Source organism: Ceratotherium simum, chromosome 28 (assembly GCF_057802395.1).
Source record: "Ceratotherium simum simum isolate JZ-2026a chromosome 28, ASM5780239v1, whole genome shotgun sequence".
NCBI classification, from domain to species: Eukaryota; Metazoa; Chordata; class Mammalia; order Perissodactyla; family Rhinocerotidae; genus Ceratotherium; species Ceratotherium simum.
The window spans coordinates 36,764,388-36,783,955 of record NC_141927.1 but is presented as its reverse complement, the minus strand read 5'-3'; the positions used below and the strand labels follow the sequence as shown (position 1 = coordinate 36,783,955).

The 19,568-nt window shown below is 34.2% G+C and overlaps 1 protein-coding gene across 1 annotated transcript in view; it reads left to right on the top strand.

Moving 5' to 3' along the window:
• The window catches only part of LOC101398993 (A disintegrin and metallopeptidase domain 3-like), a 123,793-nt gene that overhangs the window by 52,540 nt on the left and 51,685 nt on the right, over positions 1–19,568 (top strand). The window contains 3 exon segments of the mRNA XM_087418641.1: positions 942–1,023; positions 8,136–8,272; positions 18,519–18,705. Coding sequence (XP_087274767.1) covers positions 942–1,023; positions 8,136–8,272; positions 18,519–18,705 — 406 coding nt within the window.

The window sequence follows — 19,568 nt, the reverse complement described above, 5'->3', positions numbered from 1 at the left end:
GTAAGACACTAAATTATGGTAGGCCATTATTCTCAGAGTGGACTGTTTATCTATGGAAATTTAATGAACTGGAAAATATGAAAACCTTGGCATAAACATGGGGTCTCTATGGTTTTAAAGATTTTCTCAGAAGTAAATAACTGAAGCCATCATTTTAACATTAAATAGAATGTAAATTAGTTAACAGAATGCAATAATGGCAAATAAAGCTGGTTACAATACAAAACATTTAAATAGTAATATGGTTACCTTCTGGTATTTCTATAGTGACCTAAGGTGTAGCTATTTAACTACTTGTACTGTATCTTTCAAGAGTCTTTATATAGATTTTTGTTTTGATAATTTGATTATTTTCAATGAAAAAACTCAAAAAACAGTTCTGAAGATCTTAAATAATATGGAATACATTTATAAATCTATTGGTGTCTCCTGTGGAATTTAAGGTCAGGTTTGGAGATTCAAGAGCAACATTAACTAAGGACTAAAATGAGTGAGGTCACTTTCTACATTCTTTCTCTCTTTTTCTTAGTGATTCCACTGCATATTCTGTCTCTTTCTCTCCCTGTCCTCCCGTCCCACACTTTTTACACACTTTATGCATTCACTAACTGCAAATCATGGCAGTAAACTATCCTGGCTTTTACATATTAGGATTGTATCCACCCAGTGGCAACAACAGTGGTGATTAATTTTTTGGAAGGATTAGGCACTGCTGGGTTTTGGGCTGTGTATCATTTAATGTTAAAGTAGCCTTTAGAACTTAACTTTGTAGGAACTATGGGAGATTACCCAAATACAGAATGATTGAAAGCATTAGACATGATATGTAACACTCATGTTTTAAAGAAAACATAGCTTTATTGAGGAATCCAATTCTTAAAAAGTCATTGTTATTAATAATTTAAAATGCATTTATCCACAAGAAAAATTTTATTATTTAGATATCAGGACCATCCTAATTATGTAGGAGCAACATATCATGGAATGGCGTGTGATCCAAAGTTTGCTGCAGGAATTGCTCTGGTATGCATTTTATTCCCATCTCTTCAGTAGTTATATCACATTTTGAAAGTTAATATCCAGTTCAAGAAATGAAAGTACATATAGTGTACCTACTATGCTGTTTGACAAATTTTTATAAAATGATTTTTTTTTGGATTTTGAAACTCAAATGTTATAATTTATAAAGATTTTTTATTGTGTAAAATATACATAACATAAAATTTACCATCTTAACCATTTTTAAGTGTATAGGTCAGTCGTATTAAGTATATTTACATTGTTGTGAAACAGATCTCCAGAACTTTTCATCTTGCATAACTGAAACTTTCTACCCTTTAACCAACATGACCCCATTTCCCACACCCTCTAGACCCTGGCAACCACCATTCTACTCTGCTTCTGTGAGTATGACATTTTTGGATTCTACATATAAGGGAGATCATACAATATTTGTCTTTCTGTGTCTAGCTTATTTCACTTAGCGTAATACCATCCAGGTTCATTCATGTTTTTGCAAGTGGCAAGATTTTATTATTTTTATGGCTGAATAATATTCCATATATATATATATGACGTTTTCTTTATTCATTTATCTGTCAACAGACACTTAGGTTGCTTTCGTACCTTGGTTATTGTGAATAATGCTGCAATGAACATGAGATTGCAGATTTCTCCTCAAGATACTGACTTCAATTATTTTGCATATATACTTGAATTGGGTTCGCTAGATTATACAGTAGTTCTATTTTTAATATTTTGAGGGCCCATCAAACTTATTTCCAGAGTGGTTGCACCATTTTATAATCCCACCAATAGTTCACATTATATTCATCACATGCTCACCAACACTTGTTATTTTCTGTTTTTTTTTTTTTTTTAAATAGCAGCCGTCCTAATTGGGGTGAGGTGATATCTCATTGTGGTTTTGATTTGCATTTCTCTGATTATTAGTGAGGTTGAGCATCTTTTGTATGCTTTTTGTATATCATTTCTTGAGAAATATCTGTTCAAGTCCTTAGCCCATTTTTTAATTGTGACTTGATTTTTTGTGTTGCGTTGCAGAATATTTTGAATGTTAACTCTTTATCAGATATATGATTTTCAAGTATTTTCTCCCATTCTGTAGATTCCCTTTACACTTGGTTGATTGTATCCTTTGAAGCACAAAAGGTTTAAGTTTGGTGTAGTCTCATTTGTCTATTTTTGCTTTTGTTACCTGTGTCATTGGCATCATATACAAGAAATCATTGTCAAACCCAGTGTCATGAAGATTTTCCTCTATGTTTTCTTCTAACAGTTTTATAGTTTTGGGTCTTACATTTAGATCTCTAATCCATTTTGAGTTAATTTTTGTATATGGTGTAATTTAAGGGTTCAACTTTGTTCTTTTTCAAGTGGATATCCAGTTTTCCCATAACCATTTATTGAAGCGATCTCTTTTTTTCTATTGAATATTCTTGTTGAAGAGACTGTTCTTTCCCCATTGTGTGGTCTTGGTACCCTTGTCGTAGATCATTTGACCATATATATGATGGTTTAATTTCTATGCTGTCTATTCTATTCCAATGATCTATAGGTCTGTCTTTTTGCCAGTACCACAATATTGTGATTACTTTAGCTTTATAATATGTTTTGAAATCAGAAAATGTGAGTCCTCCAACTTTGTTCTTTTTAAAAATTGTTATGGTTATTCAGGATCCCTTGAAATTCCATATGCATTTTGAGTTTTTTTTTTCTTTTCCTGCCAAAAAATGCTGTTGGGATTGTGGTAGTAACTGCATTGAATCTGCAGATCACTTTGGGTAGTAAGGTGATCTTAATATTAAGTCTTCTAATCTATGGACTAGAATGTCTTTCCATTTATTTGCTTCTTTTGTAGTTTCTTTCAACAATATTTTGCAGTGTTCAATGTACAACTATTTCACGTCTTTCATTTGGTTTATTCCTAAGTATTTTGCTCTTTTTCATGCTATTGTAACTGGAATTATTTTCTGAATTTCTTTTCAGATTGTTCATTGTTAGTGTATAGAAACACAGTTGATTATATTGATTTTGTATCCTGCAATTTGTTTACTTGTTCTAACAGTTTCTTTATGTGGAATCTTTTGCGTTTTCTACATATAGAATCATGTCATCCATGAGTAGAGAAAATTTTACTTCTTCCTTTCCAAGTTTGAAGTCTTTTATTTATTTTATTGCTTAATTGCTCTGTCTAGGCCTCCCAATATTATGATAAAAAGAAGTGGTGAGAGTGAGCATCCTTTTTTGTTCTTGGTCTTAGAGGAAAAACTTTCAGGATTTCACCATTGAGTGTGATGTTAGCTGTGGGCTTTTCATACATGTCCTTTATTATGTTGAAGTAGTTTTCTTATATTCCTATTTCATTGAGGGTTTTAATCACAAAAACGTGTTGAATCTTATGAAATGGATTTTGTGCATTAATTGAGATGATCAGGTGGTTTTTGTCGTTTATTCTGTAAAAATGCTGTATTACATTGATACATTTTCATATGTTAAACTATCCTTGCATTCCAGGGATAAATCCCACTTGGTCATGGTGTATAATCCTTTTAATTTTCTGTTGAATTTGGTTTGTTAATTTGTTGAGGATTTTTGCATCAACATTCATCAGGGATATTGGTCTGAAATTTTCTTTTCTTTTCTTTTTTTTAAATTTTTTGTTTATTGCAGTAACACTGGTTTATAACATTGTATAAATTGCAGGTGTACATCATTATACTTCTATTTCTGCATAGATTACATCATGTTCACCACCCAAATACTAACCACAACCCATCACCACACACTTGTGCCGAATTATCCCTTTCACCCTCCTCTCTCCCCCCAGCACCCCTGTGTTCATTGCAGTGTTATTCACAATAGCCAAGACTTGGAAGCAACCTAAATGCCCCTCAAGGGATGAATGGGTAAAGAAGATGTGGTATATATACACAATGGAATACTACTCAGCCATAAGAAACGATTAAATCCAGCCATTTGTGACAACATGGATGGACATTGAGGGTACCATGCAAAGTGAAATTTTCATTTCTTGTTGAGTGTTGGTCGGGTTTTTGTATCAAGGTAATATTTATCTCACAAAATGAGTTTGGGAGTGTTCCTTCTTCTTCAATCCTTTGGAAGAGTTTGCAGAGTATTGGTATTAATTCTTCATTACATCTTTGGCAGAATTTACTAGTAAAACCATCAGGTCCTGGGCTATTCTTTGTTGGAAGGTTTTTGATTACTGCTTTAATCTTCTTACTAGTTATTAGTCTATTCAGATTTTCTATTTTTCTATGATTCAGTCTTGATAGGTTATGTGTTTCTAGGAGTTTGTCCTTTTCTTCTAGCTTATCCGGTATGTTGACATACAACTTTCATAATATTCTCTTATAATCTTTAAAAAAAATTTTGTGGCATCAATTGTAATGTCCCCTCTTTTATTTGTTATTTTTGTTATTTGAGTCTTATCTCTTCTTTTCTTTGCTAATCTAGCTAATTTTACCAATTTTATTGATCTTTTCAAAGAACCAACTCTTTATTTCATTTATTTTTTAATCTATTTTATATATTTTATTTATTTCTGCTTTAAAATTTATCATTTCTTTCCTTCTGTTTGCTTGGGTTCAGTTCGTTCTTCTTTTTCTGATTCCTTGAGGTATAAAGTTACATTGTTGATTTGAGATCTTTCATCTTTCTTTTTAAATATATGTATTTATAGCTATAAACTTCCCTCTTAGTGCAGCTTTTGCTAGAGCCTATAAGTTTGTTGTGTTTTCATTTTCATTTGTCTCAAGGTATTATCTAATTTCCCTTATGACTTATTCTTTGGACTTATTGATGTTCAAAAGTGTGTCGTTGAAGTCCCACAGTTTTGTGGATTTTCAAGTTTTCTTTCTCTCATTAATTTCTTGTTTCATTCCATTGGGATTAGAAAATATACTTTGTATAATTTCAGTATTTTTAAGGTTGTTAGGCTTGTTTTGTAGCCTAACAGGTGGTCTATCTGGAGACCTGGAGAATGTTCTATGTGCACTTGAGAAAAATGTGTATCCTGCTGTTGTTGTGTGTAATGCCCCACATATGTCTGTTAGGTCCAATGATATATACTGTTGTTAAGTCCTTCTTCTACTTATTTATCTTTTGTCTGGTTGTTTTGTCCATTATTAAAAGTGAGGTATTGAAGTCTTCTATTGTGTTGCTATCTATTTATCCCTTCAATTCTGTCAAATTCTGCCTCATATATTTAGGAACTCTGTTTTTTGGTAGTTAAATATAATTGTTACATTTACTTGGCTAATTGACCCTTTTATCATTATATAGTTTCCTTGTCTCTTCTAACAGTTTTTGACTAAAAGTAATTCTGTTTGATAATAGTATAACCACCCCTACTCTCTTTTGGTTACTATTTTCATGGAATAACTTTTTCCATACTTAACCTTTCAGCCTTTGTGAGTCTTTAGATATACAGTAATTGTCTTGTAGACAGCATGTAGTAGGACTCTGCTTTTTAATCTAATAAGCCATTCCATGTCTTTCGATAGGAGAATTTAATCCATTTACATTTAAAGTAATTACTGATAGGAAGAACTTACTATTGACATTTTGCTAATTTTTCCTCTATATCCTATAGCATTTTTGTCATTTTCCTCCTCTCTTAAGGCTTTCCTTGGTCTTTCATTGATTTTTTTTATCGTGACATGTTATGTTCCCTTCTCTTTTCCTTTTGTATATATTGTGTAGATATTTTCTTTGTGGTTACCATTGCAATTGCTTAAAACATTTTAATGTTATAACAGTCAGTTTTAAACTGATAGGAACTTGACTTCAATTGTATTCAAAAACTCTACTCGTTTACAGCTCTACCTCTCACTTTATGTTATTACATAGACTTCAATTTTTTTTGGTTTTTGTCCTTTAAATTCTATGGAAGAATTAAAAGTGAATTTATGCACCAAAATTACAATAATACAGGTTACTATATTTGAACATGTATTTACCTTTATTAAAGAACTTTGTAATTTTCTTTTGGCTTTATATTGCTATCTAGTATTCTTCATTTTTAACTTGAAGGCCTTCCTTTAGCATCTCTTGTAGATCAGATCTAGTGGTAATGAACTCCATCAATTTTAGTTTCTTTGGAAAAATATTGCTTTGGAAAAGGAAAGTTTTGCTGGATATAATATTCTTGGTTGGAAGTTTCTTTCAGTACTTTGAATATATCACCCACCACCCTTCTGGCCTGCAAAGTTTCTGCTGACAAATCCACTGGTAATCTTATGGGAGCTCCCTTATAGGTGACAAGTCACTTTTCTCTGGCTACTTTCAAGATTTTCTCTTTGTCTTTGATTTATGATAGTTTGATTACAATGTGTCTCCGTTTAGGTCTCTTTGGGTTTATCCTAGTTGGACTTTGTTGAGCTTCTTGAATCTAAATGTTCATTTTCTGCCTCAGATTTCTGAAGTTTTTGGCTATTATTTCTTCAAATCAGCTCTCTGCCTCTTTGTATCTCTCTTCTCTTTCTGAGACTCATAGTGGTCTGCTTGTAGTGTCCATAGATTCTTTCATTTTCTTTATTCTTTTTCTCCTCTGACTCAGTGACTTCAGATGACATGTCTTCAGGTCTGCTTCTTTCTTCTTCCTGATAAAGTCTGCTTTTGAATCCTTCCAGTGAATTTTTTAGTTCATTTATTGTATTTTTCAGCTCCAGAATTTCTTTTTTTAATATTTTATATATCCTTGTTGATATTTATACCTGGAATTTATTTCACATATGTAAGGCTGGTTCAGCATTCAAATATCAATTTATTTAATCGATATCATCAATAGGTTAAACAAGAAAAATCATATGATCATATCAAGAGATGCATAAAAAGAATTTGACAAAATCTAACACCATTTATGATTTAAAAAATTGTAGCAAACTATGAATAGAAGGGAACTTCCTCAACTTCAGAAAGAACATCGACAAAAAACCTACAGCTAACATCACTACTTAGTGCTGAGAAGCTAAATGCTTTCCCACTAAGATGAGGAACAAGGCAAGAATGTAGCTCACTAGTCCTATTTAGCATCATACTGGAAGTGCAAAACATTGACAATACCAAATACCATGAGGATGTGGAGTAACAGAAACTCTCATTCATTGTTGATGGGAATGGAAAATGGTACAGTCACTGTGGCAAACAGTTTGGCAATTTCTTACAAAACTTGATATACTCTTACCATATGATCCAGTAAATGTTCTTTTTGACAATTACCCAAATGAGTTGAAAACTTATATAACCACAAAAACCTGCACGTGAATGTTTATAGCAGCTGTATTCATAATTGGCAAAAATCAGAAGAAACCAAGATGGCCTTTAATAAGTGAATTAATAAACAAATTTGGGTAAATACATGTAAAGGAATATTATTTAGTAATTAAAAAAATGAGCCATCAAGCAGTGAAAAGACATGGAGGAAGCTTAAATGCATAATCGTTAGTGCAAGAAGCCACTCTGAAAAGGCTACATACTGTATGATTCCAGCTCTGTGACATTCTAGAAAAGGCAAAACTATGGGAGATAATAAAAAGGTCATTGGTTGCCCAGGCTTTGTGTCTTGCTGACATCACTGCTTCTCAAGTTTTTTTTTTCCTAAGACAAAAAAGATGCCACTTGCAAGGTGTTATAGTATTCTCCCTTTAGAAAAAAATAATTTGACTCTCTCTCTTAAAACTATTTTGAAAGTCAAACTGATACCAATTCAACCCTCAAGAATCTGTGTATTTTTTCCAAGTGTTCACTTGAAAAGTGAACAATGCTTATTGAAATTGAAACAATGTTTATTCTTCTCAAAAAGTTTTTAAAGTTTATTGGAATTTAAATCAGTAACATGTAATAAAAACATTATAGCTATAATCTTCCTTTGTTATATGTCAATGCCATTTGTATTAAAAACCCTATTACTCAAAAAGAATAACAAAATTTACCTAATTTTTTTCCATGTTCCTAAGAAAATAATGATTTGGTATAATAGTTCTTTAAATATGTATTTGCATTTAAGTAATATGCCCACAAATTATTGAAAATATCAAGGGCGTGCAGAAATAACTTAGACAACAATTCTGTTTTTTTTTTGTATTTAGTATCCAAAGATGATAACGTTAGATGCATTTGCAGTTGTTATGGCACAGTTGCTTGGAATTAATCTTGGATTAACATATGATGACATCTACAATTGTTACTGTCCAGGAACTACATGCATAATGAATCCTGAGGCAATGTAAAGTGTTATTTTTGTAAAATCTATAGCTTCTCTTAGGAAATATTTGTAGTAGACTTTGACATATAATCTCTTGCAATATAATTTGAGTAAGAATATTTTTATTAAATACATAAGTCCCTGTTTACAGCTTATTAAGAAAATGAGTACTTGATATGTAGAAAATGTGTATAATAGTTCTATATTCAATGTTATAGTATAGAGAGAAAATGGGTGTTGATGATGACTTTCTGGGGTTTACTAGAGTCTTGAGGTGAAATTCATTCATTCTTTCTAGAAATATGTAATAAACATCTACTGCATCCCAGGGATTATGTTAGTTTGTCTTATAAATGGTTAACAAGATAGATATGTCCTAAATATCTTATATTAGTCCATCACAAACAGAAAATTAAAAATGGACATATAAATAAATGAAATATAAATAGCTTATGGTAGGTACCAAGAAGGAAATAAGTATGGAATACATGGGGAAAAGAAGTTTTGTGATAAAGTGGTCTAGGAGACTTTCTCTGAGGAAATAATTATGTTGGAACCTGAAAGTGAAGGAATGAATCTGGTCATGTAAAGAGCTTGTTGAAAACTTTTCAGGGTCAGCAAGTGAAGTGATACTTGGATAGAAAGAAACTTGAAAAGCTCAACAAAATGGAATAAACAGATGGGGGAAGGATAAAAATGAAAAGAAAGAAAGAAATAACTGGGACTATAAGGAAGAATATTTTAGGCATAGGGAAAATAAAATAAAATACAATGAGGCTAAAGGACAAGTCAGGGGAAGAAGTCCAGGAGGGAGCATAGGAAATGTAGGAAAGGGTCTGATCATGCAGTCATGATGCAGGACTTGGGATATTATAATAAATGTAACAAAACACATTTTTAATTGATTCATGCAGTATGGAGAGTAAAAATTATTCTTATAAAATTAATGTAAGTGTATCAGAAGGCACAACAATATAGTAATATTTGAAAAATAATGATTCTCGTAATAATCTACAATAGTTTCTTAAGATGGAAAGAAAGGGAGATGTCAGGAATTATTTGTAGGTTTTTGGATGCCACAACTTATTTTCAGATATTAAAAATGCAAATATTTTAGGAAAGGTGAAAAATGGGGGGAAACCTTGAGGAGAATTTATATGTGTTAAATTGGGGGTCCTAAGTCCTCCATTAGAGTTAAGTGCACAGTTGTATGATTCCGGATCTCAGAGGACAAGGGATCTAAAATGTGTGGTTGATGGGAATTAAAACCATGAACAAATCATTTAGAAAGAATTTGAAAAGGGTAAAAAGAGGTACCTTAAGATGCAGCTCTGCATACTTCTCATATTTACAGGCTGAGTTATTGAGGAAAAAGCAGTGACATGGTGTGAGAAGGAACAGCAAGGAAGAAAATTTTAGGACAAGAACCAAGATAGGAGGGAGTCTTACCTTGGGAGGAATGTGTTTTATGAATAAGAAGAAAAATACCATCAGCATGGTATTTTAGCCTCCCCCAATTCTCTCACAAAATAGAGAGTAAAACTAGGAATACAAACAAAAAGCAAAAGCCTGTTCCACGTTTCCCAAATTGGAACGCACCAAAGATACCAGCCGGTGGGGCCAACCCACCAAGAAAATAAGACCTGCTGAAGGAAGTAGCTGTGTAGGAGGAAGTAAAAGGAACACAATGGAACCACTAAAACCTTACAGACCTGGGAACTCAGAAATCATTGACTAATCCACACCCCAAAAAGGGGTCCCCCCTGTGACTGAAATATCAGTGAGCTCATTCCATGACAGGAGCCAAATTTGGCGGAGATATTGCAAATTGTAGGTGAGAGCAAAGGGACTGTGAACATTTCTTAAGATGCTGGTATGGCTTTGGTACTGACCTTAAAATATTTAATAACAGTAAGCACATGTATCACCCAGATCATATCTTAAAGTACTATTCTCCACTGAAAGGAACTGGAGCTCCTTGGAGAAATTATTGATTCCAGGACTAAGGCAGAGAAAATACAAGTGAGCCTGGAACATCTTGTGTCAGAAAATAAGGAAGTGTTCAAAGAATCATGGAGATTTGTCGAAGGAACACAAAAACACTTTGAAGGGACTCCCAATAGCCAAATCTGGGACAATTTGAATGTTGTAAATAGTAGCGATAGTAACATAATATAATCCATTTAGTATAGCAGGAAAACATGATTCCATATTCATATAAATAAATGAATGAATAAACTGAAAATGTAATTAGGAATCGGATATTTACATAAAACCAAAGTACTTCTCTCCAAATAATTTTTTTTATTGAGGTAACATTGGTGTATAACATTATATAAATTTCAGGCATACATCATTATATTTTGATTTCTGTGTAGACTGCATCTTGTTCACCACCCAAAGACTAATTACCATCCATCACTGTAAACATGTGCCCAGTCACCCCTTTTGTCCTCTTCCCTTCCCCCTTCCCTTCTGGTAACCACTAATCTATTCTCTGTATCTATGTCTTTGTTGTTGTTTTTATCTTCTATTTATGAGTGAGATCACACGGTATTTGACTTTCTCCCTCTGACTTATTTTGCTTAGCATAATACCCTCAAGTTCCACCCATGTTCTTGCTAATGGAAAGATTTCATTTTTTTTTTATAGCCAAGTAGTATTCCATTGTGTATATATACCACATTGTCTTTATTCATTCGTCCCTTGATGGGCACTTAGGTTGCTTCCAGTCTTGGCTATTGTGAATAATACTGCAATGAACATAGGGGTGCATGTATCTTTATGCATTCCTGTTTTCGTGTTCTTTAGATAAATACCTAGCAGTGGTATAACAGGTTCATGTAGTAGTTCTATTCTTAATTTTTTGGGGGAATCTCCATACTGTGTTCCATAGTGGCTGCACCAGTTTGCATTCCCTTCAGCAGTGTATGAGAGTTCCCTTCTCTCGATGTCCTCTCCAACACCTGTTATTTCTTGTCTTGTTAACTGTAGCCATTCTGACGTGCATAAGGTGAGATCTCATTGTATTTTTGATTTGCATTTCCCTAATAGTTAGTGACATTGAACATCTTTTCATGTGCCTGTTGGCCATCTGCATATCTTCTTTGGAAAAATGTCTGTTCAGATCTTTTGCCCATTTTTTAATTGGGTGGTTTGTTTTTCTATTGTTGAGATGTATGTGTTCTTTATATATTTAGATATTAACCCCCTATCATATATGTAGTTTGCAAATACCTTCTCCCAATTTTTAGGTTGTCTTTTCATTTTGTTGATGGTTTCCTTTTCTCTTTAGAAGCTTTTTAGATTGATGCAGTCTAATTTGTCTTTTTCTTTCATTTCTCTTACCTGTGAGACATGGTATTCGAAAAGATACTGCTAAGACAGATGTAAGAGAATACCGCCTATGTTTTCTGCTGTAAGCTTTATGGTTTCAGGTCTTACATTCAAATCTTTAATCCATTTTGAGTTAATTTTTGTGTATGGTGTAAGATAATGGTCTACTTCCATTCTTTTGCATGTGGGTATTTAGGGTCTTTTGTTGTTCCATATACATTTTAGGATTCTTTGTACTGCTTCTGTGAAAAATGTCTTTGGAACTTTGATAGGGGTTGCATTGAATCTGTAGATTGGTTTAGGAAGTATGGACATGTTAACTATGTTAATTCTTCCAATCTAAGAGCATGGAATATCTTTCTTTTTCTTTGTGTCTTCTTCAATTTCTTTCAACAATGTTTTATAGTTTTCAGTGTACTGGTCTTTCACCTCTTTGGTTAAATTTATTCCTAGGTATTTTTTTTTTTTGGTGCAGTTGGAAATGGGATTGTATTCTTAATTTCTCTTTCTGCTACTTCATTGCTAGTGTATAGAAATGCAACTGATTTTCATATGTTAATTTTGTATCCTGCAACTTTATTCATTTGTTATTTCTAAACGTTGTTTGGTGGATTCTTCAGGGTTGTCTATATATAAAATCATGTCATCTGCAAATAGTGACAGTTTTACTACTTCCATTTTGTTGGATCCTTTTTATTTCTTTTTCTTGCCCAATTTCTCTGGCTAGGACTTCCAACATTATTGTAAGTAAGAGTGGTGAAACTGGGCATCCTTGTCTGGTTCCTGTTCTTAGAGGGATAGCTTTCAGTTTTTCACCAATGAGGATGATATTAGCTGTGGGTTTGGCATTTAAGGCCTTTATTATTTTGAGGTATTTTCCTTCTATGTCCATTTTATTCGGTTTTTTATCATCAATGTATGCTATATTGTGTCAAATGCTTTCTCTGCATCTGTTGAGGTGATCATGTGATTTTTATTCTTTATTATGTTATTGTGGTGTATCACGTTGATTGATTTGGAGATGTTGAACCATCTCTGCATTCCTGAAATAAATCCCAGTTGATCATGGTGTATGCTCTTTTTAATGTATTGTATTTGATTTGCTAGTGTTTTGTTGAGTATTTTTGCATTGATGTTCATCAATGATATTGGCCTTTAATTTGTGTGTGTGTGTGTTGTCATTGTCTGGTTTTGGTTTCAGGTAACATTGGCTTCATAAAACGAGTCAGGAAGCTTCCCCTACTCTTCAATTTTTTGGAAGAGTTTGAGAAGGATACGTATTAATTCTTCTTTGAATGTTTGGTGGAATTCACCAGGAAAGCCGTCTTCTCCTGGAATGTAATTTTTGGGGTGATTTTTGATTACTATTCTATCTCCTTAGTGGTGATTGGTCTATTTGCATTCTCTATTTCTTCTTGATTCAGTTTTGGAAGGTTGTATGATTCTAAGAATTTATCCATTTCTTCTAGATTATCCAATTTGTTGGCATATAGCTTTTCCTAATATTCTCTTATAATCGTTTGTATTTCTGAGGTGTCCGTTGTAATTCCTCCTCTTTCATTTCTTATTTTATTTAGTTGAGCCTTCTCTCTTTTTATCCTTGTGTGTCTAGCTAAAGGTTTGTCGATTTTTTAATCTTTTCAAACAACCAACTCTTAGTTTCATTGATTTTTTCTTTTTTTTCCTTTTTAGTCTCTATTTCATTTATTTCTGCACTGATTTTTATTTTTTCCTTCCTTCAACTGATTTTGGGCTTTGCTCTTTTTCTAGTTCCTTTGGGGTTTACTATTAGATTGTTTATTTGAGATTCTTCTTGTTTGTTGAGGTAGGCTTGTATTGCTATAAACTTCACTCTTCGTACTGCTTCGTACTGTTCTAAGTCCATCTGGTCTAATGTGTCATTTAAGGCTAATGTTTCCTTGTTGATTTTCTGTTTGGATGATCTACCCATTGATATAAGTGGAGAGCTAAAGTCCTCTACTATTATTGTGTTACTGTCCATTTCTCCTTCTATGTCTGTTAATAATTGCTTTATATATTTAGGTGCTCCTATGTTGGATGCATAGATGTTTACAAGTGTTAAGTCTTCTTGTTGGATTATTCCCTTTATCATTATGTAGTGCCCTTCTTTGTCTCTTATTACATTTTATTTTAAAGTCTATTTTGTCTGCTATAAGTATTGCTACACCAGCTTTCTTTCCATTGCCATTTTCATGGAGTATTTTTTTCCATCTCTTCATTTTCAGTTTGTGAGTGTCTTTACGTCTGAAATGTGTCTCTTGTATGCAGCATATATATGGGTCTTCTTTTTTTATCCAATCAGCAACCCTATGTCTTTTGATTGGAGCATTTAGTGCATTGACATTTATAGTAGCTATTGATAAGTATGTACTTATTGCCAATTTCTTAGTTTTTTTTATGGGTCTTTTTGTAATTCTTCTGTGTTCCTTTCTTCTTCTCTTGCTCTTCCCTTGTGGTTTGATGGCTTTCTTTAGTATTATGTTTGGGTTCCTTTCTCTTAATTTTTCATGTATTTATTATAGGTTTCTAGTATGTGTTTACCATGAGGTTCATATATAATATCCTATGTAAATAGCAATTTATATTGTTGATGATCTCTTAAATTTGACCTCTTGCGAAAAGCTCTACTCTTTTACTCCCCTCCTCCCACATTTCATGCTTTTGATATCATATTTAACTCTTCTTTTGTGTGTGTATCTGTTAAACTCTTATCATGGAAATAGATACTTTTATTACTTTTGTCTGGTGACTTTCATATTAGCTTCATAGGTGGTTGATCTACTACCTTGGCTGTATGTTTGCCTTTCCCAGTGATTTTATTTTATTTATTTTTTGATAATTTTATTGTTCCTATTTGTGGTCTTTACTTTTTCACTTAAGTAAGTCCCTTCAGCATTTCTTGTAAGACTGGTTTATTGATGATAAACTCCTTTAGTTTTTGCTTGTCTGGAGAGCTCTTTAGTTCTCCTCCTGTTCTCAATGATAACCTTGCCAGGTAGAGTATTCTTGGCTTAGCTTTTTTCCTTTCAGCACTTTAAATATAATGTGCCACTCCCTTCTACACTGTAAGCTTTCTGCTGAGAAGTCAGCTGATAGCCTTATGGGGTTTCCATTGTATGTAACTTGTAGCCTTTCTCTTGCAGCTTTTAGGATTCTCTCTTTATCTTTAGTTCTTGACAGTTTAATTATAATGTGTCTTGGTGTGGGCCTCTTTAGGTTCACCTTGTTTGGTGCTCTCTGTGCTTCCTGTACCTGGATGTCTGTTTCTTTCTTTAGGTTAAGAAAGTTTTCAGCTATTATTTCTTTGAATAGATTCTCTGCCCCTTTGTCTCTCTCTTCTCCTTCTGGGACACCTATTATACAGATGTTAGTATGCTTCATGTTGTCTCAGAAGTCCCTTAGACTGTCCTCATTCTTTTTTTTTTTTTAGTGAAGAAGATTGGCCCTGAACTAACATCTGTTGGCAGTCTTCCTCATTTTTGCTTGAGGAAGATTGGCTCTGAGCTAACATCTGTGCCAATCTTCTTCTATTTTTTTGTATGTGGGTCACTGCCACAGCATGGCTTGATGAGTGGTGTAGGTCCATGCCTGGGATATGAACCCCTGAACCTGGGCCACTGAAGCAAAGCATGCCAAACTTAACCACTATGCCACTGGGACAATCTTTGTTCTTTTTAATTCTTTTTCTCTTTTTTCTGTTCAGCCTTGGTGATTTCCTCTAGTCTTTTATCCAGCTTGCTAATCCATTCTGTATCATCCACTCTGCTATTGAGTCCCTCTCGTGAATTTTTCATTTCCATTATTGTATTCTTCAGTTCTGATTGATTCTTTTTTATATTTTCCAGTTCTTTGTTGTTCTTACTGTATTCATCTATTCTTCCCTCAGATCAGTGAGCATCCTTATGACTATTAGTTTGTACTCTTTATTAGGTATATTGTTTATCTCTGTTTTGTTTAGTTCTTTTTCTGAGGATTTGTGCTGTTCCCTCACTTAGAACATATTCCTTTGTCTCCTCATTTTTCCTATGTCTCTGTGCTTATATCTGTGTTTTAGGTAGGTCAGCTACGTCTTCTGATCTTGGAGATGTGGCCCTATGTAAGAGATGCCTTATGAGGCCCAGCAATGTGCTTCCCTCTTGTCACCAGTTATAAATGTTCCAGGAATGTCCCCTGTGTGAGCTACATGTGTCCTTATGTTGTGGTGGGGTTGCTCTTACTGCAGGTGCACAGGAAGTCTAGGCTGGCTTGTTCTAAGGCTGCATGCAACTGCTGTGGTCCCTTCAATCACTTTATTGGGAAGGAGGAGCCCCAACACAGTTGGCTGCAAGGTCTAATAGCACAGTCCTGCTGCAGTTTTTCTGTTAAGTGAGTAGGCCCCTAGCATGGCTGGTTGCTAGGCTCAGGGGCTAACAATTGCTGTAGGCCTCCAGCCTGCAAGGATATAGTCAGCTCTCTCAGTAGTGCAGCTGGGTGGGGCTGGCACCAGGCGTGGCAGCACACAGTTTTTTCAGGTATTGGAATATGGGATAGATCACCTATATGGATGCTTGAGAAGCACTAGTCTGCTGCAACTGACAAGCCGTACTGCCCCCAGGTGCACACACTCTGTTAACAGAGTCCTGCCCTGTGTGCATGCCCCAACCCACTGAAGTGGACCCACTTGCCCTGCTGCAGAGGCCCCACACACTCTGCCAACACAGGCCTGCCCCTCATGCCTGCCGTGCCTTGCAGAGGCAGATCCCCTTCCCCTGCTACAGAGTTCCCACACACCCCACCTATGCAGGCCTACAAGTTGCCTGAGGGCTTGCTGGTGGGTGGGGCCAGTCCATAGGGCAGGCTGCCTACCCTCACTGAGCTGGATTAAATCAGTGCTCTAGTGGGCAGAGCAAACTCTTGTGCTAACAGGCCAGGGGAAGAACTCCAATGGCTTCTGCCAGTGTCTGTCAGCATGCCTGTACTAGGTCACAATAATGGGTGCCACCAATGTCTCAGTCCCTGCAGAGGTGGTCCCAGCCACCTCCTGCCTCCCGGAAATATGCCCATAGCCTATCATGTGAGTCTCTTTTTGCTGAAGGATTGTGCATCTTTCTTCCTGGTGATTTTATGTTGCTTTCTGAAGCAGATGAATTTGTGCATGAGCCCTTTAAGAGCAGGCTTTTCTTTCTCTGATGTTCATAGCTTCTCTGGGGATAGTCTCCATTGTTGTTAATAGTCATCAAAGCCAAATAGTATGACAGTTGTCTTGGTTGTGCTGAGTTCAAAAGCTGCTGATTGTGGCAGAACTCTCCCTCTCAGATCCCCCACTCCTCCAGGAGCTTAAGATTGCTCCTGGCCATGAAGTGCTGTGGCTAGAATGTGGCTTTTTCCTCTCCAGAAAGGAATTTCTGCCTCTTCCACCTCAGTCAGTGCTGTCCCTTGTTGTGGGGGTTCTTTTTATCCAGTTTCTGGTTCTCTCTCAGGGGTAATTATTCCAAGGGTAGTTGGAATTTGTTGTGTCCATGGGAGGAGATGAGTTCAGAGTCCTCCTATGTCTCCATCTTCCCAGCAATCTTGCCAAATAATTATTAATTGATAAGGAAAAAAATTAATTTTAGAGTGAAGACAGACAGACGTACCTTAATCAACTGATCAAAATGACTTTTATCAGTAATATAACAAATTGAGATTGTGTACCATTTGTTATGGTGCAATGAAATAAACTCAGCAACTCTCCTTTGATAATGTTGCCAAGATGCATAACCAGAGTTTAATTATGAGGAAACATTTTATAATCCTAAATTGAGGGACCTTTTACCAAATAATCATCCTGTAGTCATAAAACTTTTCAAGGTCATGAAACCAACAAAAAATGTAGGTCAGTAAACTAAGGAGACGTGAAAACTAAATACAATGATTGATTCTAAACTGGATCCTTCTGCTATAAAGTGCCAATATTGTGATGAAGGTAAATGTGAGTGGAAACTGAGGATTAGATGTTAGGAATGTATCTTTACTTCCTGGTATTCAAGGGTCTGTTTTAGGATAATTAATTTCTGTGTAAGAATTATACATTAAAATACTTAGAGTTATCAAGATATTGTGTTGGCATTTCACTCTTAACTGTTTCAAGAAACAAAATTTATTCTTTGGACTATATTTGCATTTTTTCTCTCAATTGGAGATTGTTACAAAATTAAACAAAAACCCATTAAACAGTACACAAAAGGGATGATTAGGCACATGTGTGTGGTGATAGATTGGAATTAGTCTTTGGGTGGTGAACATGATGTAATCTGTGCAGAAATAGAAGCGTAATGATGTACACTTGAAAATTATATAATGTTATAAAACAATGTTATCGCAGTAAAAAAACAAGAAGTGTAGAAATATAAAAAAAGTTAAAAAAGTAAAAAGAATCTAGGGCGTATACATTTTATATACTCAATGTTGAGATATTTTAATTGATTAATTTTGTTACCAAAGTACAAATAATCCTGATTTTTCATTAACACAATCAATCATCTTTTATTCCTTTGGTTTTCCACATAAATTTTTTACTGTTTTATTTTCTTATAAATAATTAATGCTTCTTATAATGATTATAATTATGATGTTGACAATAATAATGAAAATAATAAATAATAAAACATACTTAGATAGAGCTTTTTGTGTGCCAAACACTGTTGTGTTTTAATATATTCTAACTCATGTCATCTTAACTTTGTCTACTTGCTAGATGTCTTTTATGTCGAATTACAATAGAAATGAAGTTATTGCTTTTATTTACAACTTGTATCAAAAATAAAAGCACTCACCCTTCCTTCTTGGCTCTTCTGTAAGTGAATAGTACAGAATTCATAGCAATTTATTGAGGAGTGTTACTTCGATACTGATTTATTACATTTATCTGAGGATTATAATTTCATTTTAGACGTTCCCATGGCACAAAGTTTTTTAGCAGTTGCAGCATGAATGAATTTAAACGTATAGTTTCACAGCCTGAATTTGAATGTCTTCAGAATCAAGCAGCTTCAAAAGTGGTTAACCAAGGAAGATCTAGGTCTTGTGGCAACGGGATTTTGGAACCGCCAGAGCAATGTGATTGTGGCCTTCCAGAGGTTAGTAACAAACCTTCATAGCTTATCTAAAGACTTGCATTTGTGCTTCTCATGTAGTCTTATAAATATAGATGTTATATAAAAGGAAGGGACTTTTTTTTCCAAATGCTGCACCATTTTATCAGATATCTAAGATAGGAAGATATCGGGCATTTGATAACTGACTCATCCTGAATTTGAAGCATTTGAAGAGTTTAAGTATGGGGTAAGTGTAGCATGGATTAAAGAAATAGATTTTCTTCATTGTGTAACCATTAAAGTAATAACCACCTTTCTGTATCATAAACGTCAGTATCATTAATAGTATAATCATCACCTACATCATCTCCTGAATTCCTCCAAAGTGACTGCATTGGTTCACTAAGTTATTAAATGTATGTGGTTGTTTACTTCCTCACCTCTTAGTTTCAGTTCTTGTATCTGGGCGAACTTCATTTATTTTAACTTGGCTTCACAAAATTCGATTAGTCATAATCCTTGGTTTGTAATTGTTATATTTAGCATTTTTGCTCTTATCTTTTTTTGTTTCAGTTGTTCTTGCTAAGATAAGCTAATCATTGAATTTTGTTGTGACTGCCTGCACGCACTTATGCATGATGATTTTTTGGAATGTTCCTTATTTGCTTGAGAAGTTGAAAGCTCTTTAATTGTTAGGAACAAAATTCTGTATAACTTGATTACATCATAATTTTTAAGTGAATGACCCACATCTTCCGTGTTTTTACTGATTTTGATTGGCTGACATCTCAGTACTTGAGACATAATATTGATACATCCTACTATACAGTTGGATTTGCCTAATTCTCTCAATTCATGCTTTATATATTTTGAAGCTGTTTTATATGGTACAAACTTATGTAAAA